The sequence below is a fragment of the Mus caroli genome, chromosome 15, assembly GCF_900094665.2.
Source record: "Mus caroli chromosome 15, CAROLI_EIJ_v1.1, whole genome shotgun sequence".
Classification (NCBI taxonomy): domain Eukaryota; kingdom Metazoa; phylum Chordata; class Mammalia; order Rodentia; family Muridae; genus Mus; species Mus caroli.
In genome coordinates, this window is record NC_034584.1 from 76,763,541 (window position 1) to 76,788,548 (window position 25,008).

General features: G+C 45.7%; 1 protein-coding gene across 1 annotated transcript; it reads right to left on the reverse strand.

Moving 5' to 3' along the window:
- Positions 1 to 7,374: 7,374 nt before the first annotated feature.
- LOC110310079 (cytochrome P450 2D3-like) lies at positions 7,375 to 17,161 on the reverse strand. The gene is made up of 4 exons (XM_029470165.1): positions 16,973 to 17,161; positions 10,065 to 10,236; positions 9,639 to 9,791; positions 7,375 to 9,557 (listed from the first exon to the last, which is right to left on the reverse strand). Exons 1-4 carry the CDS (start codon positions 17,159 to 17,161, stop codon positions 9,367 to 9,369), a joined length of 705 nt encoding a protein of 234 aa, XP_029326025.1. The 3' UTR covers positions 7,375 to 9,366.
- Between the last annotated feature and the right edge of the window lie 7,847 nt (positions 17,162 to 25,008).

The window sequence follows — 25,008 nt, forward strand, 5'->3', positions numbered from 1 at the left end:
GCTATCTCTGGAACACAGCTTCTTTGTGCTCTCAGAAAATACTACCTAGAAGATTTAATGTCCGTGATGCTGCTCTCTTCTTAGTCACCAATAATTTCTTAGCTCCAGCTACCAACTAGAATTGTTCCTTTATTCCTTTTATTCTGGATTATAAATCCAGTTCTCCATCGCCAAAGCTGCCAAGTCCTGCTGCTTGCATGGGCTGCAGCATGGCCCTCTTCTTTATTCTATTACATTATCACTAGCTTCTTCTTTTCTTCCTCCTTCTCTCCGTAAGCTTGGTCAACCTGGTAGTTGCTCTATAGACTGACTTTGAACAAAGAAATCTGCATGCCTGTCTCTTAAACACTGGGACTAAAGATTTGGTCCACGGTCTTAGTCAGGGTTTCTATTTTGCACAAGACTTCATAACAAAGAAGCAAATTGAGGAGGAAAGGGTTTATTCATCTTACACTTCCACATTGCTGTTCATCACCAAAGGAAGTCAGGACTGAACTCAAGCAGGTCAGGAATCAGGAGCTGATGCAGAGGCCATGGAGGAATGTTTTTTACTGGCTTGCTTCCCCTGGCTTGCTAAACTTGCTTTCTAATAGAACCCAAGACTACCAGCCCAGAGATGGTACCACCCACAAGAGACCCTCTTCCCCTTGATCACTAATTGAAAAAAAATCCCTCAGCTGGATCTCATGGAAGCACTACCCCAACTGAAGCTCCTTTTTTGTTTGTTTGTTTGTTTGTTTGTTTTTTGTCATAACTCCAGTCAAGTTGACACACAAAACCAACCAGTACAGTCCACCAAGCCTGGATTTAGGATTTTCTTCACCCAGAACTTGGTCTGTTTTAGGCTGGCCTTGAACTCAGAGATCTTATTGTCTTTGCCTCCTGGGATTCAAAGTTTGTAACCAAGCCTAGATCTAAATTTAGCTGGGTGGGATCTTACTCTATGGTCTATACTCCCTTAATTCAATTTAATATCCTTGAACACAGGATTCAGCCCCATTTCACTTTTGGGGGCCTCATTCATTATCAAATCATATATTTCCTATTTTTCTTTCTCAGCTTGCTATGCTTGTTTAAAATGTTCTTCATGAGACTTAACAAGAGAACAAAGTCTGATGTGCTTCTCTCTTGAGAGTTACATTGTCAATGCAATTAACCTGAGTCTCTTTAACTTCGCCTCAGGTAGACTCCTCAAACAAGGGCAAAAAGTAGTATTTTAGTCACCAAAATACCAAAAGACAAAAAACAAAAAACAAACAAACAAAAAAAACCAGTCATGAGACTATATATTAAAATTCTCCACTGAATCTTCTTGGGCCAGTTCCAGACGATTCAAATCACTCTCAGTAACAAAGTCTTCCATATTCCTGCTAGAATGGCCCATTAAGCCCCCACTTAAAACATTCTATGGCTTCTCCAAAGCCAAAGTTCCCAAATCCACATTCTTTCAAACGAAAGCATGCTCAGACCTATCACAGCAATACCCCAATTCCTGGTACCAACTTCTTTCTTAGGGTCTTACTGTTGTGAACAGACAGCATGACCAAGGCAATTCTTACAAAGGTAACATTTAATTGGGGCTGTCTTATAGGCTTAAAGTTCAGTCCGTTATCATCAAAGTGGAAACATGGCATCATCCAGGCAGGCATGGTACAGGAGGAGCTGAGAGTTCTGCATCAACATCTGAAGGCTGCTAGCAGAATACTGGCTTCCAGGATGCTAGAATAGGAGTATTAAAACCCATACTCACAGTGACAAACCTACTTCAACACTATCACACTGCTTAATAATGCCACTCCCTGGGCCTAGCATATACAAACCCTCACAATGACACAGGCACAGTCACATTATGGATGTAACCAAGGATACCCTGCCTTTTTATGGTCTGCTATCCGCATTCCTTCATTTGTGTGTGTTCCTCTGGTTCTGTTTCTCCATAGAGTTCTCCAAAACCTTGCTGCCACACACCAGTACATGCTCCTCGTGTTGTACATTTAGATAAGTGACTTTTCCTTGATAACTTGATCATATAGCACCACTACTGTGCACTACCTATTGCTTCCTAAGTCCCATGCCCATCTCTGACCAATTCTGCCCACATGACCTCTTGACTTCAGAAGTTGGCATGAAGCCTGGGTGATCAACTATGGACACTGACAGATGGTATACACCAGTGTCTTCTGCAAAATCCTCTGTCCATGGATCAGAACTGCCACATTAAACGTCACATGTAAGGAGTACACATCTCTGCAGTGTTGTAGCAAATAAGGTAAGTGGCCAGAACACCTCAAAAGGAGAGGCCCATCAGACTTCAAGGATCAGGCTTGGCACAGGAGACTCCATGTCTTTTCCTTGCAAACAAGACTACTTTTCTTGTGTTTGGTACTTATTGTATCCAGGCCCTCATGGGTGTTGGGCATATGCTCTACCCATGATCTACATTCACAACCTGAGTTCTGAACAATGGGGCTAGGAATTTCACATATTCTAGGTCATCTCAGTTATGACCACCCAGGTTTGACTCCCATCACCCAAAGGATAACTTACAACTAATGGCAACTCTAGTCTCTGGGAATCTTATACTCTGTTCTGTCCTGTGTGCACACTGCAGAGATGCAGGCAAATACCCGTGGATATACAATAATATGAAAGGGGGTTGAATGGAGAGGAAGAGGATTTTGTGGCAGAAAGGATGTGATTATTTCTGTAAGCACAAGGAGGGGTCCTGTGACATATACTTTCCCCAGCAGGATGAGTATTTGGTCCTGTTCATTCTGCAAACCAGTTTGTGACTGGTGATGAGCTATGGGAGAAGTGTCCTTAATATTCCTATTGAAACAGAGCCCAAGGGTGAACATGTTCTTTTTCACAAAAGCAAAAGCAAAAGCAAAATAGGTGTCTGCACACAACTGTGTTGCAAGGATAGCCATATAGGTCAGGTTCTTGAACTGCTGTAGTCTGGTCTCAGATTATATTGAGTCTAAAATGAGCCTTGTGGATTGTCACATACCTCTAGAACTTTCCTCCCTGGTCCCACCAAACCAACACACTTTCAAGACTCCAAAATACTTGAACTTTCCTAGTGAGTAGCATCCAGTACATTTGTCACACCTGAGTGTGGGGCAGACTCTTCTCAGTCTGAACAGGTGTTCCCAGACAGAACAGTGGGATCCTACCCATCTTCCTGAAGTCTGACCTGTCCCCTGTTTCTACAGCAGATTTCCTCCACATCTTTTGATTCTAGCAAGCCTAAGTGTGAAGAATGGCAGCTTCTCTAGTTGTGAGAGCAGTCTTAACCACCATTTGTGGCTCTCCAGGATCTTGGAGAGCCACATCAACAATGTCACCAGAACAAGAATTGTGTTGGTTTCCAGCACAACCCACTCACACTTTCCCCACAGTGTGAGTCAGTCATTTCTCCCTTTGAGAATGACTTCTGTGTGCAGTGTGTGACCAACCTAGTAGCCATTGGTAAGTCTTTTTGTGCGATATAGGGTCAAGCAGTGAACATAAGCACAACTGCCTTTCCTTCTACTTTATCTGGATGCTTCTCTCTCTCCTCTCTTTAATTCCCTTCTACTTCCTCCCTTCAGCACTCCCTGGTGTCTACCTACCCCTCCCTTTCTGAGGAAGGGTTTCCTTAAGTAGTCAAGGCTATATAGCCTAAGCTGGCCTGAACTTGCCATCATCTTGCCTTGTCCTCCCACATGCTTTACTGAAGGCCACTGCTCCTGGGGTAATAAACTCTATTCTCACCACATTAAAGTTGCTCATAGGTTGGACTGAGACAGAGGATCAAAATGGTTTGTAGACTGTTGTTTTGAGGTACAATTGAGACAAGAGTTGGAGTTGGACCAAATATCTGAGTTGCAGACACAGATCTTGTTGATTGGATATCAGTCAGTCCAAACTCAGGAGAACCAATGGTTAGTGAACAACTGCACAGAGCTGGTAGGGCTCTGGAGTAACTGGCATTACACAGATGCCATAATCGCTTGGCTGGGGCTGTCCAGTTGGCACCAGGAAGCTAAAGCGCTGCAGGAGGCAGGTGAAAAAGAGGAAGAGCACCATGCGGGCCAGGGGCTCCCCCAGGCATACTTGGTGGCCTGTATGTGGAAGAGGGCTCAGTCAGTCTGGGACCTGATTCATGCTCCACCCTCCAAGGTACCCTGGTGAGAGTCAGGCAGCCAGGCACCCTAGAGGCACCTCAGGCTTCACAAAGTGGCCCTGGGCATCCAGGAAGTGTTCAGAATGGAAGTGGAGGGTCTTCTCCCAGACAGTCTCATCCTTCAGCACAGAGTGTTATCATTCTGTGTAAACTCTACCCCACAGATAACAATGGCCAGGTATGTTCCACCAAACAGTTACCTGGCAACAGCCATGTAAGGCGGACCCAGTATAAAAGGAGCTGTTTGCCTCCTCTTCCCTGTCTCTTGTCTTGCCCTCTCTGGCCATCTTGCCTTCTGTTCTGTCCCCTCGCCACTCCTTCCCATGTCTTTATGGCTGGCCTCTTCTCTTTCTCTCTCTCTCTCTCTCTCTCTCTCTCTCTCTCTCTCTCTCTCTGTGTGTGTGTGTGTGTGTGTGTGTGTGTGTGTGTGTGTCCATGTCCCTCTCTGCTTGGGACTCATAAAATAAGTGCTAGCAGTGCTGCACTCTATGAGAATAAAGAGCACATTGCTGAGATACAGAACAGTCTACTTTGAGTGCTTCCTTTTCCCCACCCACCGTGGACTCAGACAGCTGGAAGCACTGGGCTGCGGCTTCCAACTGCTAGTAAGAAATCTTACCCTGCACCCAGTCAAAGTAAGCACACTCTATTCATTACCACAGCCACAGCCTCAGCCACCACTGCACAGTAGTGCTGATCTGACCCACGGACTACAGCGCTGCCCCACCCATAGTGAGCTCATCAGGACCTGGCAGGAGGGAGTGGGGAAGGGTCACTCAATGCCTCAGACCTGCCGAGGCCCCACTGCAGAACCACCACCACCCACTGGCCACTGTGGGACTCATAGACTTCTATCACAGGAGCTGCAATTGCCCACCGAGGTCTACCATGTGGGGATAGCCTCTGCCATGTGGGTTACACAGTCGGACTGGCCCACACCAACCATGCAGTTCGACGTTTCCTGCTACCAGACTGTAAAAAAAAAACCTTAAACACACAAATTGCAATGCCCCAGTCCTATGACTGGCCTCCTAGCTGATGTACGAGATAAGATTTAGACACCTGGATGACTTCCCTTCTCTAAAGCAGTTCATAACCCCTCAGGCTCTTATAGCTGTTCAGAAATTCCTAGATCTAAGTTAAACAACTTTTTGGCAAGTCTGGGACTTTGCAGAGCCCCTGGATGTTCACATGATGACCTGAATATCTAGCCTGGCTGTAGACTTGTAACCTGTTACTGAACTCTTCTCAGGGCTCTGGTATGAATAGTTCAGTAACATCCTTATCATCCAATGGGTGCTACATTGTCTTCAGACGTATCCCCAGGGACCCCACTGGGATGTCTCCTGGAAAGTCTCAAATCTCTGAAGGCAATGCCCGACTTGAGGGCATCAAAACTAGTGCACCTCTGCAATAAGGTCTAGACTCAGTACCCACTAGATGATGGCTCCAAATGGCCACTTAATGGCAAACTAGATCCAATTATTTTAAGGGATCTTCATACATACTACAAGTGGTCTGGTAAACAGAAAGAGGTTCCCTATGTCCAAGCATTTACCTATCCATGCTATCACACCCCTGGCCTGTTCTCACAGCCTGAATGCTTAAGTTCATTTCACAGGCCTGAGCCTGCCTGGACAAACTCACTTTTTGTCACCATGATCTTATGCCACTGCTGCCTGCTTTCTTACTCTAGTCCTAGCCAAATGCTTGTGTGCTAATTCAAAAATAGGTTTTTCTCTACTTACACAACCTGTCCAAGTTACTTCAGATTTTCACTCCCTTTGTGTCTTTATAGATAATGATGGTTTCTACTACTGCCATCGAATAATGATGTGCTCTATTCAGTTAGAACCAAGCGACATAGCCCTCAATCTTGTCAGAGGTTTGCTAATTATTAAGTTTATGACAGACAGAATTCCCCAAGCCTTTAACAGATTACCCCATGAGGTCTAAGAAGATTTGGACAAAGCTACAAGATACTGCCTAGATTGTGATATGATAATCACTGAGAAACACAGTGGACAAAACTGGATACCCTGAGTCAAATGACTTATCTAAATCAAGCTAAGCCATTTCTCATGTCACATGTATCCATTCCACAGAGAAAAAGCCCTGCCTCTTCTGTGCTTGAAAGATGAACTGACTGCCCAAGTTGCCATGGAAACCACAGGGAACTGTTGGCTAGTGGACTCTGTCATTTTTAAAGACTGTTCATGTTGTTAACTCATGTTGTTATCTCTTTTGTAATCTTATAAGCTACAGGAGAGTCACTCAGATTTACTTCTCATGGATACAATAGACTCCATCCAGAGAAAAACATCTGCCTAAAGGTCCCACTTACTACCTATTCCAGAGGGTGAGATTCAAATGTACATCTTAAGAAAAAAATTTTCTTTCTCCCAAATATACATAAATTTATCCTCTACCTCTAATAATGTGTTTCAGCATCTTGTCAAGTCCAGGTGCTTACTACATCTAGGACAGCTTCAGAGAGGCAACCTCCAGATGCTCCAGTCTCCTCTCACAGACACACCGTTCTGCTGGATCTGTTCCTTCTGACCTATCCTCAGATGGTTAAACAGACCCTGGACAGCAGGAAACAGTCAACTCTCCTAAGATTGGACAAACCTCCCCCATACCCATTTTTCTAGGTTCCCTAGAGACACGTAGACACAATGCCATCATGAAGCAGCCAGATATCACTACAATCCTATTCCTGCTCTACTATCACATTTTTTCTATTTTTTTTTCTTTTTTAATTAAACAAAATGTGGGAATGTTAGCACTGTGTCTCAACTCCACCCCACAGTCACCTGGAAACAGCCAAGTATGCTCCAACCAACAGTTACCTGGCAACAGCCAGGTAGGACTGACCCACTATAAAAGGGGCTGCTTGCCCACTCCTCCCTCTTGCTCTCTTGCCCTCTTGCTGTTGCTTTCTTACTCCCGCTCTGTCCCCTCACCCACTCCAACTTCCTTCCCCCCACCCACTTCCTCATGGCCAGCCTCTACTTCTCTACTCTCTCTCTCTCTCTCTCTCTCTTTCTCTCTCTCTCTCTCTCTCTCTTTCTCTCTTACTGCCTTTCTCTGCCTCTACTACCCTCTTAACTCCCCTCGCCATTCCCTGAATAAACTCTATTCTGTACTATACCATCATGTGGATGGTCCCTTAGGGGGAAGGGATGCCTTGGAATGGACCCATTAAGATATACCCTATCCCCATACCTCACATAGAACATATTCTTGTTCTTTTTATAAACAAATCACAGAGGACAGAATGGGGATGATTTTTGTCCCCTGGCAGGAGGCAGATGGTTTGAACACAGACAGGGGTGAGGCTGCCTAGACCCTGGTCACCAAGTTCACAGGCACAGCCTCAAATTCACACCCTAGATGCTATCGTGTAAACTCGGTCCGAGAAGTTTCATAGTTCTCAGGACTGTGTGATGAGTGGCAGAGGTACACACCCTATCACCTGCATTTGTAGGTAGTGTTTGTTACAACAACTCCTGCCATATTTTACCTTGCTTGCCTTTCTAGCTGGGGTTCCTAGGGTACTGTTCTTACTACTGATTCTATTCCCATACTCACCCAGGGAAAGTTGGTACTGTGGAGTTGAGAATGGGGTAGTCTAAATTCCACTCCTCCTTAACTGGGCAGCTCATACCACTAGCTAGATGGTAAAATTTGGAGGATCCCAGGCCTACCTTAGGGATAAGGAAGCCCTGTACTTAAATGTTAAGAGAAGTCCTGTCTGGCAAATGTTTTGGGATAATGTCTGCATAGCACTGAATTTCATGTATGGCAGCATTGGAGTAGGACATGTGGGCCTGGTTTGCCATCTTTGGTCACCACACATGCACTATGACCTCATCCTGTTGTACTCTTCCTGGAAGGTCAGGATTACTTCAGTTAAGGTGTTCCTGGCAGTTCCCCTTGTCTCTTCACTACCTCTCTGTTAAGAGCTGAGTCCATGGAAGGAAGGTGGCCATTGTCCTTACAGGAGTCTGGATTAACCATTGCTGGAAGGCACAAGTGTCCCAAGTAATCTTAGGAGTGTGCCTTTACCCTAATCCTCCTTTCTTCCCAGCACCAGTCAGGTATACTCTGCATATCCGGATGGATGCAGGATCATGAACTAGAGGGCCCAGGTCAGAGTGATTGGGCTGGCCAAAATCCCGCCACCAAACAGGTCAAGGACAACCAGATGTAGATTTGCTTCATTGAAGCTACTCTCAGGGTTCCCCTTTGCCTAGGACACAGAAAAGCAGTAGACTCAGTGGAACGACGGGAAGACCCCAAAACACCCTCCTGATGACTTTAGGTGGTGACACTTCAGTGTCACTGGGTTATTCACAGTGCAATGGACACCAGATCTCAGAGTCTCTCACTTTCTCCATCTCAGCCATAAAGGCATCAGTCAGATCACAAGGTGGCTGGTCAGGGTCCCAGGTCCTCTTGTGCTCAGTCAACAGCTTATCCACCATGGTGAGAAATGTCTTTTCCCCATGGAAGATTTTATCAGCCAACCCTGGGATGTGCAGAACAATTGGAAACATCTTCACAACCTGGAACAGCCATAGAATGTTCTAGGACTTCCTGCTGCCTTTACTTTAATGAGTTGAGTAAACAAGATGTCTAATAACAATATTCATTCTTATTTTTCTGTTTTCCTGTGCAAATGATGTGAGGAATGCTGTTACCACAACTAAGAGGTTGAGGTCCTGGGAAACCATAGAAATTCAGTTACTTTATTACATCACTTCCAGGAATGAAACCCAAGCACCATACTTTCCTGGCAAGCTCCTTACCCACTGCCATCTCTCTGGCTCCTAGGTACATGGGCTTAGTGTTGATCTCAGCCAGTCTTAGTTTCCAGTCTCTTCCATGATGGATACGGGCCCTATTTGTGCCCACCCATCACCTGAGTCCTCCTTAGTTCTAACCTTCAGGCTCTAGTAGCCCCACGGTAGACTAAAGAAAATTTTACCGGAAACATCAGAGGCATGGGTGGATTCCATGTGGGCAAAGGGCCAGGATTTCAGCTTCTAGAAGCCCTGACTTTGTTCCACTTCTCCCCTCCCATTGCTGCAGGCTTTAAAGGCTCCACACTTGTATTTTTGTGGTTGACACTTCTAGAAGTCTCCTTTCCAAATCCCCTGTCTACAACTCTGGGAAGATGAACAGCACAGAAGTCACTCTGCAGACTCCCTTGACCTTCCTACCTCAGGGATCAAGCCAGTTTTCTCCCTTATGTTTTCTTTCAATGCTCTTAGAATCTTGGTGAGGTCAGGATCTTCATACTCGAAGCGATGGGCATAAACGAGAGACGCAATCACATTGCACATGGCTTTGTCCAGGAGGGTATAAGGATTGAGGGGACTACCTGGGTGTGGAGATGAAATGAAAAGTCAAAATATTGTTGATGTCTCCCTGTCCCCACTTGCATTCCATACTCATCACCCACCAGCCTGGGCAGTAAAGGCATCACAGAGGTGTCCAGCCTCCTCCGTCACCCACTGCTCCAACGATTTCTTGCCCAGGCCAAAGTTGCGCAGGGTAGACATAGAGAATCGCCTCTGCTCTCGCCATTCAGGCCCATAAGGTGCAAGGGTCAAACCTGCAGGTACATCAGTGTGTAACCACAGATACCTGGCTGTGCTTCCCTCTCCCCACTTCATTTCTCTTCTCCTCTGGGATCAGTGTCCCTCATTGTTTCAGCTCTTCCTACTACAAACATCTCTACCACCCTCCAGCATGCTAAGGAGGCTCCACAATGGATTTCAGGGACTTTTGTTGGATGTCTTAAATCAATTAACACCTGATCTTCCATTGCTCATTGTCCCCCTTGTGTGACTCTGATGCCATCTCTGCCCCCCACACTGAATTGTACCTTTAGCTTTTTGTCCATTTCTTAGTGAAAGAAAGATGGGCATTTCAGGGCGGTCAGCAGTGTTTTCTCCACAGGTCACCAGTGCTTCCTGTACTGCCTTCAGTCCGTTGACAATGACCATGGGATTCAAGCCCATCTGCAGGCTGAACATGTCACCATAGCGGTTTTGAAGCTGAAGTAAAGGGACAGAGCACATAGGAAGTGGAGGTCCGCACATATCATAGAACCAGGGTCACTGTGCAAACATGGGCAAGGAGAGGAGTGTGCACATGGGGGGTTCCACTGTGTATTTGTGTAAACATGTGTATGCCCACCTGTGTGTGTGTGGGGGGGGTTGTTGTTGTTGTTGTTGTTGTTATGGATCCCTATTCTTTATATCGTAGGAAAATGCTCCTCACTGAGCTCCATCCCCAGCCTGAGGCTGCCTACCACTGCAGTGTCTTATCTTTAAAGTTCAGCAAAGTAATCACAGTAGATGTGACTCCCCAGTGGGGACCTTGCCAGAGCCAGACGACTGTCCTGGGTTCTTTAGAATGTCAACAGTCATGAAGAAACTTGTTTCCTTAACATTGGCAGTGAGGCCAGAGAGCACACAGCACCAAGAAATTCAGGCAGGTACAGTACCTCTCTCCACTCAGTGTCCTGACTGACATCCTACACTAAACCTCTGACCAGGGTAAGACGCTATGTTTGGTAGGACCTTAAGAGACCTAGACCTCTATGGCTGCTGCCCTCTCCTACTAGAGTGAACCCTCAGTCACATCCTACTTCACCTCCTGAACTTTGACCCTGAAAACATTTTCCTAGAAATTCCCAGTTGCTACCTCCAAAAGTTGCCAAGCCTGTCCCCTTTGGGGGTCAGATCCCTGTTTGACCTGTGGCTTAGCCCTCACTGTGTGTTGCCACAGACACTATAAGAGGAATTAAAACCCACCACTAAGTCACTCACCTTCTAAACGCTGTATGGCATGTTATCCAGGTCCACTTGCAGCAGGTTACCCAGCACAGGCCATGGCACAGGGCCCGGTGGGTAGCGAGAAGTCCAGACTTGGCGCCAGTGCATCAGGTCCAGCAGTACTATGAAGATGACTGTGACTATGGCCACTGGTCACAGGCCAGTCCCAGACAGCAGCTCCATGGCTGCCCCACTGCTGTCCAAGCTTCCCATAGGCCATTGACCAACACTCAAAACAACACCTAGGATTAGGAAGCCCCAAGCTTGGATCCTGCCACCTTATAAAGGTGTGCCAGTGTTGCCCTTTGTCCTCTGCCTCCAACCCCAATCCTGTGTCTTGTTTGCCCAAGTGTAGAGACAGCCAGAGATGATCAGTCCCTTCCATGAGCTGAGCTTGCTGATTCTGCTGGGCTGAACATGGTAGGCAGATGTCTAGGGGACTCCTGCTTCACCGCAGATGACCTGATAATTGAGTGCTGAGAAATCTTCAGGTACAATGCACATTCAAAACTTTGGGAGCTTGAACATTGCCTCAGAGAGGAATGATACTGCCTAGTCCTTCACGGAACACTTTGTTGAGAGGACACCAGGGTTGAGTGGCATCCAGTCAGTGGCATCTGTGAGTGTGTGAGCAGTGGGAGCTGTCTTCTACAATTGAGGGAGAGAGCCTGGAGCCCCTCTTGGCATTGGAAGGGCATTGGGGGAGAGCAGCTGGGATACCTGTGGGTGACTGAGAGCCAATGGTGGGAAGGTACCTAGATCCCCCTTGGTGAATGAGTTGTGAAGTGCAGCTGGAGTGTTGCCATCTTCAGTACAGGTCACCCAGTTGATTAGGCAGCAAGACATACAATATGGGATTTTTCAAACCCAGTCTGAGGAAGCTAAGCAATGGTCTGGGAATCTTGAGAGGCCACTAAATTGGGTCAGGTTCTTGTCACATGCTGGCCTCAGTCTCTTATTCAACCTATGTTTCTTGATGGTTCAATGTCTCCTGGCAACCGTCTTCCACATGGACACAGGTAAGAAAGATTTGTCTTAGGGCCAGGGGACACGGGTCAGGATGGATTGCTATGAGGAAAATGGAAAGACGACTCCTAAGTCTTCCAACAAATGGCGCTTGTGTGCCAGGCACTGCTGGGCACACTGCACTTGCCAACTCACCATTTTCTAGGGTCACCAGAAGCTCAGTCCATGTCCTTGCTGGATCCAGACCTCTGAAGATCAAAGGCTCAGAAGTCCCAGTGGAACCCAGGTAGGCTCTCTGCTGCTCTCTCTCTGCATTACCTTCAGTGTGGCAGAAGGGAGGCATGGGCTGAGCAGAGTCCACAACCATGCAGCCCAACAGCAATGACTACACATGGACCGCCTCCTCTCTTCTACCCATGCCACCCCTGCACTGACCACCTCTGAGTCCCTGGAGGCTGTGGGTGACTATATGCTTATTGGTAGCCTGAATCCTCTAAGTCTACCTCCTCTTCCTATCCATGATTCTTGGCCCTGCCCAACACAGTTCCCTAGAAAAGCATCCTAGGTTGGAACCAATACAAGGGTCTTTCTTGAGCCCCTACTGTTCCTGAAAGGAGAATTGCATGGGAGTCAGGACACCAGCATGGACCATGGTCAGAAAGGGGATTAGGGAGATAACTTGCTCAGGTCACTCACAGACTTAGTCTGCTGGGTTTCTCCTGGTTTGCTCCAGGACTCTTCTAGGGTAACTTCTGGTGTCTGATGCTTAAACCTTTGTGTCAGTGCTGGAACAACACATTCAGCCTCTGTTCTCTACCTTTCTGTGTCATACATGACATTAGCTAAACAAGCAGATGAACAATGCCCATTGTCATTTAATATTAGGATAATGAGGCCACAACCACAATTTGTAGGTCTGTGAAACAGCCCTAGAAACACAGGATTACAGGGGGCAGAGCTTGCAGAGCCTTGTGCATTTTTCCTAGAAAGTCAACGGACACTGAGGACAACTGTACAGGAATTCCTCAACAAAACTCCTAAGGATGTTATCACCCAAGAGTATTGCTTTAGGAATACATGCAGAGAACAAGGAGGCTCCATGAAGAGTCATTGGACATCCATGCCAATACCTCATCGTATGACATACAGACAAAAACAGGGACAGAAGTGGTCCTTTTCTATGGTACCATGTTCCAAGCCCAGTCTAAGATGGCTGATAGAACTGAACTACAACACATGCTGTGGATTTTCCTATAATACTGAAGGGAGTGGACATGTGTCTTATTTAGAGTTTTACAACTGTATACAGACACCATGGCAACTCTTATTTTAAAAAACATTTAATTGGGGATGTCGTACAGGTTCAAAGGTTTAGCCCATTTTCATCAAAGCAGGAGCATGGAAGCCTCAGGGCATGCATAGTGCAGGCAGAGCTGAGAGCTCTACATCTTGATCTGCTAGCAGAATACTCACTCCCGGAGAAGCTAGGATGAGGGTCTTAATACCCACACTCACAGTGACACACCTGGTCTAATAGGACCACACCTTCTAATAGTGCCACTCCCTGGGCCAAGCATATTAAAACCATAACATTCTACTCCCTGGACCCCATAAGCTTCTTCAAACAAATGAGTCTATGGGAGCCACAACTAACCATAGCATAATGCAAAATACATTAGGCTTACTTCAGAGGTGCCAGAGTTTATAATAGTCTCAACAATGTTATAAGTCCAAAGTTCAGCTGGGCGGTGGTGGCACACGCCTTTAATCCCAGCACTCTGGAGGCAGAGGCAGGTGGATTTCTGAGTTCGAGGCCACCCTGGTCTACAAAGTGAGTTCCAGGACAGCCAGGGCTATACAGAGAAACCCTGTCTCAGAAAAGAAAAAAAAAAAAAAAGTCCAAAGTTCAAAGTCTTTTCTGAGATTCATCCAATCACTTAACTTTAATGGGTTTTTTGATGTTGTGGATATTGCTGATCAAATATTCATGGCTTAAGGTCAGTATTTCCATCTTGGTCAAGCTTCAAAAATGACTTATATAGCTTGATCCTACTATTCCTTCTTGTTCTGGAAATACTAATACTCCTGCCCATTATGATAAAATTTGCCTTTAACAACATCAACATGCTGATGACCAAAATACATGAATTGAAACTAAAAATGGATCCCAAATCAGAGTTATTAATTTAGCAGGCTGGCAGTCAAATATGGATAAGATTCTGCACAGCGCCTTACCAACCTAAGAAAGAAATGCATTGCTTTTGAAAATGCATATTTGAAGACAGGAAAGGAAGGCATTCTTGTCAGAACAACCTAAGACAGAAACAGTCTTGTTTATGAAATAAAAATGGAGAAGTGGAGAGCTTTGGGGACTACTTCTAGAAATTTGGCAAGTACTGGTCACTGAGCTCAAGGAAGTAGGCTCAGATAAGAATAATCACATTTGGAATAAGACAAAGATCAAGGTAAACTCAGCCAAGGAATGTGTGGCATTTCTTTTATCTGGGTCATCCTGAGAAGCCCTAAAAACAGTGACCAGGGGACTTTGTTTATTGCCTTGCTTGATCTCTTTGTTTATTATCTTGTTTGATCACTTTGTCTTTGATCTAAGAACTGACCCTATTCTCTGCAAGTACCCACAATGGTATAAAAGCTAACTGGGAAAATAAATATCCACTTCATACTCAGCCCTGGCTGGAGTCATGTTATAATGTTATATGTCTTTTTCTTTTCTATCCTCCCTTCCTCCCTTGAGAGCCTGTTGAATGACTGAGGTGGCTTGGTCACTCCCTTAATTCAATTCAATATTATTGAACACAGGAATCAACTCCATTTCACGCCCTGGTGCTCCTTTAATGCTCGAACCATGTATATTACATTTTTCTTCTCTCAGCTCACTCTGCTTGTTGAAAATGGTCTTCATAAGATTTAAACAGAAAACAAAGTTTCTGCTGGGCTTTTTTGAGATTTCCTTTGTCAATGTACTTAATATAAATCTATTCACCTTAGCCTAAGGTAGACTCTTCAGATAAGAAGAGAGAGCAGCACACTCTACAAAAAATTCCACAAAAACTGTCTCAAGCCCGCATACTGAAATTCTTCTCCACTAAGCCATCTTGGTCCGGGACTGCACAGTTTAAATCAATCTGAGCAAGGAAGTCTTTCATATTCTTACTAGAATGGCCCATTAAGCCCCACTTAAAATATTTCACTGCATTCCAAATCCAGAGTCCTGAAATTTACATTCTTCCAGGCAAAAACATGGTCAGTCTTATCACATCAATACCCTACTCCTGGTACCAACTTCTATATTACTTATGGTTTTACTACTGTGAACAAAAACTGTGACCAAGGAAATTCTTATGCAAAAAAAAAAAAAAATTAACTGGGGCTGGCTTACTGATTCAGAAGTTTAGTCCATTATCATAAAGGCAGGAGCATGGCATTGTCTTGGCAGGCATGATGCAGGCAAAGCTGAGATTTCTTTTTTATTTTCTTTTATTCTTTAATTTTTTTTTAACAGTCCAGTCTACATCTCCCTCCTGGTCCACTTTCTGATTGTTTTTCATCCCATATACATCTTCTCCATGTCTCCATGAGGATGTCCCGATGCCCCAAACTCCAACCCCCGTAGGACCTCTCCTTAGTCTGGGGCCTCAAGTCTCTTGAGTGTTAGGTGTATCTTCTCTCACTGAGTTCAGACCAGGCAGTCCTCTGCTGTATACATGTTGGGGGAGGCCTCATATCAGTTGCTGTGTGCTGTGTGGTTGGTGGCTCAATGTCTGAGTGATCTCTGGGGCCCAGGGGAATTGAGACTGCTGGTTTTCTATAGGATTGAGCTCCTTCTCAGCTTCTTTCAGCTTTTCCCCAATTCAACCACAGGGGTCACGAGCAGAAGCTCGTCCATTGCTTGGGTATAAATATCTGCATCTGACTCTGTAGTGGTTATTCCTGGTTATCACCTTGACTATATCTGGAATGAACTACAATCCAGAATTGGAAGGCTCACCAGTGATCCTAATCTGGAGGTTGGGAGATAGAAGTTTCTGACTTGGATCTTGGCATTGAGATCTTGAGGCATAGTGGCTATGAATTCCAGAAGATTAATACAGGGATATCTCCGAGTTCAAGGTCATCTGGGATTAAAGATGTGGTGGCACACACCTTTAATCTGGGCTACACCTTCTGCTGGAGACCTACATAAGGACATTAGAAGAAGGGCAAACATGGGCAAGGTGTTAAGTGCACACTTTTGGATTCCAGTGTGTATGTGTATGAGAACATGTTAATGTGCATCCACATGCATGTGTGTGAGTGTTTGTTTGGGTGTATGTGTGTGTATCTGTGTATGTGTCTGTGTGTATGTGTGTCTTGCTTGTTATTGAGCCTTGCTCCTCATGTATCCTGGGAAAATGCTCCTCACTGAGCTCCATCCTCAGCCTGAGGCTGCCTACCACTGTGACATCTTATCTTTTAAGTTCAGCAAAGGAATTACAGTAGATATGACATCCAAGTGGGACCTTGCAAGAGCCAGAAAACTGTCCTGGGACCCCTTAGCATTTTATCACACATGAAGAAACTCTGGTTCCTCGACATGGGCAATGAGACCAGAGAGCACAGAGCAACAAGAGATTCAGGCAAGCTTAACCGCTCTCTCCACTCAGTGTAATGAATGACATGGTGCACCAGACTTTGCATGATGGGAAGACCTTATCTTTGACAGAATCATAAGGGGCTTGAGACCTCTATAGCTGATGCCCTGTTGAGCCAGCCTGAACCCTGTTGTCACATCCTGCTTCATGTCCTGGATTGTGACCCCCCCAAAACATTTGTCTTGAAAAGTCACATCCACCAAGAAATTTCTAAGACTGTCTGCCCTTACGGACCCATATCCCTGTCTGACCTATGGCTTGACACCCCACCACCACCACTATTTGCTTCTATGGACACCATAACCTCAGTTGCCATCCACCACTAAGTCACTCGCCTTGTACAAGCTGTATGGCATGTTATCTAGGTCCACCTGCAGCAGGTTACCCAGCACAGGCCATGGCACAGGGCCTGGTGGGTAGTGAGAAGTCCAACACTGGTACCAGTCTATCATGTCCACCAGTAATATGAAGATGACTGTGACTATGGCCACAGGCCACAGGTCAGTCCCAGCCAGCAGCTCCATGGCTGCCCCACTGCTGCCCAGGCTTCCCAGAGACCAATAAACAACACTCAATACAACACCTAGGATCAGACAGCCCCAAGCTTGGATCCTACTGCCTTATAAAGGAGTGCCAGGGTTGCCCTTTGTCCTCTGTGTCCAGCCCCAATCCTGTGTTTTGTTTGTCTAGGTATAGGGAGGGGCCAGTGATGTTCAGTCACTCCCAAGAGCTGAACATTGTAGGTAAATGACCAGTAGACCTCTACTTCGAGATTGATGATCTGATCATTATGTGCAAACATTGTATGCCACACTTTCAAACCTTTGGGGGCTTGGGGACATTGAATAAGAGAGGAATGAGACCTCCTAGTCCTTCATGGAGCACTTTGTTGGCAGGACATGAGGACTAACTGGCATCCAGTCAATGGCTTCTATGGGTGTTTGAGTAGTGGGTGGCTGTCTCCTGCAGTTGAGAGAAAGAGACTCAAATTCATATGAGCAAGGGAATGGCAATGGGGGAAGACAGCTAGAGTCCCTGTGGGTATGTGAGGGCCAGTGGGGGAAGGCAGCTGGAGCATGTGCCATCTTCAGTACAGGTCTGTGGTCATCCAGTTGGTCAGGCAGTCAAATGTACAACACGAGATTTCTCAGACCCAGTCTAAGGGAGCTCAGAAATGATCTGAGAATCTCGGGGGGAGCCACTAAGTTGGGACAGGAACTTTTCAATGCTGGCCTCTGTCTCTTATTCACCCTCTGTTTCTTGGTGGGTAAGTCTCTCCTGGCAACAATCTTTCACATGGATAAGTAGGGAAGCTTACTCCTCATATCAGAGGCCTATGGTCAAAGCAGGTAGTCATGAGGAAAACAGAATGACTCCTGAGCCTTCTAACAAATGGTGCTTGTGTGTTGGGCACTGCAGGGCACACCACACATGCCAGCTCACCATTCGCTAGGGTCAAAAGAGACTCAGTCCATGTCCTTGCTGGATCCAGACCTCTGAAGATCAAAGGCTCAGAAGTCCCAGTGGAATTCAGGCAGACCCTGTCTGTTGCACCTTCGGTGTGGCAGAAGGGAGTCAGGGGCTGAGTGGTGCCCACACCATGCAGCCCCACAGCGAGGACTACACATGGGTCCCCTCCTCTCTGCTGACCATGCCATCCCAGCACTGACCACCTTTGAGTTACTGGGGCTGTGGGTGACTCCATGCTTATTGCTGGCCTGAACCCTCCCCCACCCCCACCCTATGTTTACTCCATCTTCCTGTCCATGCCTCTTGGCCCTGCGTATAGTAGTTCCCTACAATGGCACCATAGTTTAGGGGAAAGACAAGAGACTTTCTCAAGCCTCAAGTTGGCCTGAAAGGAGACCTGCATGGGAGGCGGGACACCACATGGATCATGGTCAGTGTGAGATTAGGGAGAAAATTTGCTCAGGTCACTGACAGATTCAAGATGCTGGGTTCCTCCTGATTTGCTCCAGGACACTTCCAGAGTAACTTCTGGTGCCTGATGATTAAACCTGCGTGTCTGTGCTGAGACAACACATTCGGCCTCTCATCTCTGTTTGTGTCATACATGATATTATCAAAGAGAAGCAGTGGTGCAGACTGGGTGATGGCCCCAGTGAGGGATAGGCCGACTCAGGATGGGTTTTTCCGAAATCAGGTAAATGAATTCTTATGAGGTAAGTGCACAGAAAGGTGAGAGATGTAACACACTGTGTGCTGTAATGGCTTTCCTCTCTGTCTCCAGCTCTTGGGAGAGGACCTGAATGCTCTGCTAACCCTCTGCCTTCTGGAACTCTCTACTTCCCTTCATCCTCAGTCCATGTCTTCTCAGCCATGGTAATAACTGTGGTCTGTCAGGATCAAGTGATTTTAGGGGTACTGGGGTCTGGATACTCATGTCAGAGCACAGATGTGCCATGTCCAGAACAGGAAGCTGGGACTGCATCCGTGGCCTACACTGGGCAGCACATATCTACAGATAATTTGATCACTGTCCTTTGGACTCCACTTGAAGAAAACATTTGGATCCTGGGCATGCCTCCCCTGGACTCTGTCCTGTGCACCATTTATTCTTTCCTGTCTTCAATCTGCCATATTTCCTTGAAATAATGACCAGCAGGGAGGTGCAGGGACATCTCTATGTCTTCATACTCTCCCTAAGCATTCTGGGAAGTGTGATGTGACTCACTTGCATGATTGTGACTCTTGAGTATTGCACTAGGAAAACTTAGTTTGGACAAAGGATGGCCAAGGTTGGCTAGGATTGGTGATGCTTTCATCCTTGGATGGCTCTTGTACCCATTACGGTGTGAGGCCATAGTAGGACTATGGCCCATTACCATGGGCTGGTACCTATGAAAACTCAAACCACAGAACCAACACTTGTAATGAAGCAATTAGTATATAACAAAATATAAAGTATTGATAATTAACCTCATAGGTAATTCCTGGGCGTGTATTTTCTGAATTCCTAAAATGCACAAAAGGGGACTGCTAAGCAGGATCATGACAATGAACCATCCTCCATTTCCTCCTCCCATGCTGAAGAAGTAGTTGGAGTTTGTAAAACTGTTCTCAGGTTCAAATAGGCTTTTGTTTGCAAAGAACAAAGTCTGAATGGTCCAACAATCAAAGAACTAAAGCCAAACTGGATTTTCATAATAGTTAAAAAATCCATGTCACAGGTCACTTTCTGGCTGCTGAGATGCCTTTGGTGAGTAAACCCATGCCACCCAGCCTACAGTCTGATTGCTAGCTCTTGTAACCACACAGTGCTTCTACTCCTCCTGACTGAACCAAGTTCATCTTATCTCCGAATACACAGGTAGAACCTTACATACACCTAAGTAAAATAAATAAATAAATAAATACCAAATGTCTTTTAACACAGTCACTGTTAAAAGGGAGGAAGAGAAAAAAAGCATGGAGGAAGAAACAAATGGCAGCCCAGAAGTCTTACAAGACAGTAAGAATCAGAAATTAAATTGTGTTATCACATATGTGAAGCAAGCATGAGCCAAAGGCTTGCAAAGACATTTGAGCCAAGTGAACAGACAGACAGCCAACAATCACATAAACAATGCCCACTGTCACTATTATTAGGACAATGAAGCTACAACCACACTTTGTGGTTCTATCAAAACAGCCCTGGAAACAGAGGATTCCAGGGGGCTAGAGCATGAAGAGCCTTGTGCAATCTTCAGAGAGTGTCAACCATCTCTGAGGACAACTGTACAGGAATTCCTTGATAAAAACTACAAAGGATGTTATCAACCAGGACTTCCCCTTTGAGAATACATAGAGAAGGAAAAGGAAGCTCCTCCCCGAAGGGTCATGGGACATCCATGCCCACAGCCACATAGTTCACAAATGTCCAATAACAGAAAGACATATGAAAAAGGGGACACTAGTGGTCCCCCTTTTCCATGGCACCCAACTCCAAGACCACTCTAAGATAGCTGATAGAACTGAACTATAAAACATGCTGTGACTTTTCCTATGGGGCTGAAGGGAGTGAACATGTGTCATAGGGTTTTACTGCTGTGAACAGGTAACATGACCAAGACAACTCCTATAAAGAACAAGATTTAATTTGGGCTGCCTTACAGGTTCAGAGGTTTAGTCCATTATTATCTAGGCAGAAGCATGGCAGTGTCTGGGCAGGCATGATGCAGGCAGGCCTGAGAGTTCTACATCTTCATCTGAAGACTCCTAGAAGAATACTGGCTCCCAGTCATCTAGAAGGAGGGTCTTAATGCCCACAGTGACACACATACTCCAACAGGGCCACACCTTCTAATAGTGCCACTCCCTGGGCCAAGCATATACAAACTATAACATTCTACTCCCTGGCCCCCATAGGCTTGTTCAAACATATGAGTCTATAAGGGCCATACCTAAACATAGCAAAATGCAAATTATAGTTAGTCCAACTTCAAAGGTTCCATAGTCTATAGCAGTTTCAACAATGTTAAAAGTCCAAAGTTCAAGGTCTCTTCTGAGATTCCTCCAATCACTTAACAGTAATACTCAAAGCAATACAGAAAACCAGCTGGGCAAACTCCAAACTGCAACTCCATGTCTGCTGTCAAAGCAGTCTTCAGATCTTCAACTCCTTTTTCATCTTTTTGACTGCAACAAACTTCTTTCTCCTGCACTGGCTCCATTCTCAGCAGATTTTCTCAGCAGATAGGAATGGCTCTGGAATCTCAAACATCTTGGAGTCTCCAAGGCAACTTCAATGTTACAGCTTCTTGTTCTGGTATCCACACATGATCTTCTAGACTTCTCCAAAGAGCTGGCATCACATCTCCAGCTCTGCCCTCTGTAGCACTTTAAGCTTTATCAATAGCTCCCATAGACTCTCTTCATGGTGCCAAGCCTCAAATCTGAATGATCCCTTCACTCCTGGGCTGTCAACCTCAATCGAGGCTGCACCTTCGCCAATGACCTTTCATGGCTTCTCACAGTGCCAAGTCTCAGCTGCTCTTCATGACCCCTTCATGCTTTCAAAACCAGTACCACCTGGGTGACTCTTACATATTACCAAGCCCAGCTGCTACAGAAGGTACAGCTTTGGCTATCTCTGAAACACAGCTTCTTTGTGCTCTCAGAAAATACTTCCTAGAATATTTAGCCTCAGTGATGCTGGTCTATTCTTAGTCACCACTAATTTCTTAGCTCCAGCTAACCAGCAACAATTGTCCTTTTCATTCCTTTATTCTGGATTCTAAAACCAGTGCCACGTGGCCAAAGCTGTCGAGTTCTGCTGCTTGCAGGGGCTGAAACATGGCCCTCTTGTTTGATCTATTACATTAACACTAGCTTCCTCTTTTCCAACTCCTTCAATGCATAAGGTTGGCCAAACTGGAAGTTGCTCTGTAGACTGACTTTGAAAAAGAGATCTACATGCCTGTCTCCTAATCAGTGGGACGAAAGGTTTGGTCCACCAAGCCTGGATTTAAGGTTTTCTTCACCTAGAACTTGCTCTGTTCTAGACTGTCCTTGAACTCAGAGATCTGATTATCTTTGCCTACTGGGATTAAAGGCTTGTACTACCATGCCTGGATCTAAGTTTAGCTGGGTGGTATCTTTCCATATGGTCAATACTCCCTTAATTCAATTTAATATTCTTGAACACAGGACTCAGCTCCATTTCAGTTCCTGGTGCCTCTCTAGTACTCCAATCATATATTTTATATTTTTCTTTTCCAGCTTGCTATACTTGTTTAAAATGCTCTTCATGAGGCTTAGCCAGAGAACAAAGTCTATGATGAACATCTCTGAGACTTCCATTGTCAATGCAATTAATTTGAGTTTCTTCACCTTAGCCTCATGCAGACTCTTCAGACAAGGGCCAAAAGTAGCCACATTCTTCACCCAAAATACCACAAAAACTGTCTCTAGACCACATATTAAAATTCTCCACTGAAACCTTTTGGGCCAGGTCTCAACAATTCAAATCACTCTCAGTAACAAAGTCTTCCATATTCCTGTTAGGATGGCCCATTAAGCCCCACTTAAAACATTCCATGGCTTTTCCAAACACAAAGTCCCAAAATCCACATTCTTCCAAACAAAAGCATGCTCAGACCTATCACAGCAATACCCCAGTTCCTGGTACCAACTTCTGTCTTAGTTAGGGTTTTACTGCTGTGAACAGACACCATGACCAAGGCAACTCTTATAAAGACAACATTTAATTGGAGCTGGCTTACAGAGTCAAAGTTCAGTCCATTATCATCAAGGCAGAAACATGCAACATCCAGGCAGGCATGGTGCAAGATGAGCTGAGAGTTCTACATCTTCATCGCAAGGATACTACCAGAATACTGGTTTGCTGGCTGTGAGGATGAGAGTATTAAAGCCCACACCCACAGTGACAACCTACTTCAACAAGGCCACCCCTCTTACTAATGCCACTCCCTGGGCTGATCATTTACAAACCATCACAATGACACATGCACACTTCACTATGGACATAACCAAGGATAGTTGGATGGTTTGTTCTCTGCTACCCACATTCCTCCATTCGTGTGGGTTCCTTTGGGTTCAGTTTCCCCCATGAGTTCTCCAAAATGCCGCGGCCTCACACCAGCACATGTCCCTCGTGTTCTCTCTTGAAATCAATGACTTTCCCTTGATGACCTGACCACATAGCACCACCACTAGGCACTACCTGTTGCTTCCTAAGTCCCACACCCATCTCTGAACAACTCTGCCCACTTGACCTCTTGACCTCAGAGCTGGGCATGAAGCCTGGGTAGTCAACTATGAACACTGACAGATGGTTTGCATGAGTGTGTTCTGCAGAAACCTCTGTCCATTGATCAGAAATGCCTCCTTAAATGCCACCTGTAAGGAAAACACATCTCTGCAGGGTTGTAGCAAATAAGGCCAGGGGCCAGAACACACCTCCAAAGGAGAGGCCCATCAGACTTCAAGAATCAGGTTTGGCACACAAGGCTCCATGTCTTGTCTCATCACACAAGGCTGCTTTTCTTGTGGTTTTGGTACTTATTGTACTCAGGCCCTCCCGTGTGTTGGGCAAATGCTCTATCACTGATCTACATTCAGAGCCTGAGATCTGGAGCTTGTGGCTAGGAATGTCACATCTTCTAGGTCATCTCAGATATGACCACCAAGGCTTGACTCCCAACACCCACAAGATGATTTACAAGTAACAGCAACTCAAGTCCCTGGGAATCTTACACTCTTTTCTGTTCTGTGCACACTGCATGAATGCAGGCAAATAACCATGGATATGCAATAACAATGAAGGAGAGAGGTGGGAAAAAGAAGAGTGTGTAGTAAAAAGATGTGATTATTTCTGTAGGCACAAGGAAGGGTTCTTTCCTCAGTATGATGAGTATTTGGTCCTGTTCATTCTACAAACCAGTGTGTGATGAGCGATGAGCTGTGAAAGGAGCATCCTTAGTATTCACATTTAAATAGAGCCCATGGGAGAACAATTCCTTTTTCACAAAAGCAAAAGCAAAATCAGTGTCTGCACACAACTGGGTTGCAAGGCAGACCATATAGGTCAGGGTCTTGGGATGCTATAGTCTGGCCTCAGATTATATGGAGTCTAAAGTGAACCTTGTGGAGTGTCACATGCCACTAAAACTGTCCTCCCTGGCCCCACCAAACCCACAGACTTTCAAGACTCCAAAATACTTGAAGTTTCCCAGTCAGTACATTAAGTTTCCCAGTAAGTAGCATCTAGTACATTTTCACACACTGTTGCAGGGAGGACCCTTCTCTGTCTGGACAGACACACAGGACAGCTGGATCCTGCCCATCTTCCTGGAGTCTGACATGTCCCCTTTTGCTTCATCAGATTTATTCCACATCCTTTGACTCCTGCAAGCCTGAGTATGAAGACAGCAGCTTTTCTAGTTGTGAGAGCAGACTTAACCACCATTTGTGGCTCTTCAGGGTCTTAGGGTCTTTGTCAACATTGTCACCAGAACAAGATTTGGACTGTTTCCAGCACAAGCCACTCACACTTTCCTCACAGTAACCCTTGGGCTTGACTTCTGTGTGCAATGTGTGACCAACCCAGCAGCCATTGGTAGGACTTTATGTATGATATAAGGTCAACCAGGGAACACCAGCACAACTACTGTGGGGAGCAGGTGTGGCAGCAGTCCCAAGAAGGCGCCAGAGACTGCAGCTAAGTCGTATGACTTGCACCTGACTTCCTCATATAAGCCACAAACATCGTGAGAGCTGCGCAGGTGTACCAGGTTACTGGCGAAGCCATTTTGGTGGAGATATGCCCCTGCTGCCCTGATTAGCTGAAGCTGCGTACCTGGTGAGGTGAGGTGGCCTGCTGTGAGTGGATGGGAACTAAAAGTATATA

Coding starts and splice junctions, on each gene's coding strand:
- LOC110310079 (XM_029470165.1), bottom strand. CDS start 17,161: ATGGAGCTGCTGGCTGGGACTGACCTGTGGCCTGTGGCCATAGTCACA. Junction 10,237..16,972: donor TGCCATACAGCTTGTACAAG/GCGAGTGACTTA, acceptor CCTTTACTTCAG/CTTCAAAACCGCTATGGTGA. Junction 9,792..10,064: donor AAATGGACAAAAAGCTAAAG/GTACAATTCAGT, acceptor ATGTACCTGCAG/GTTTGACCCTTGCACCTTAT.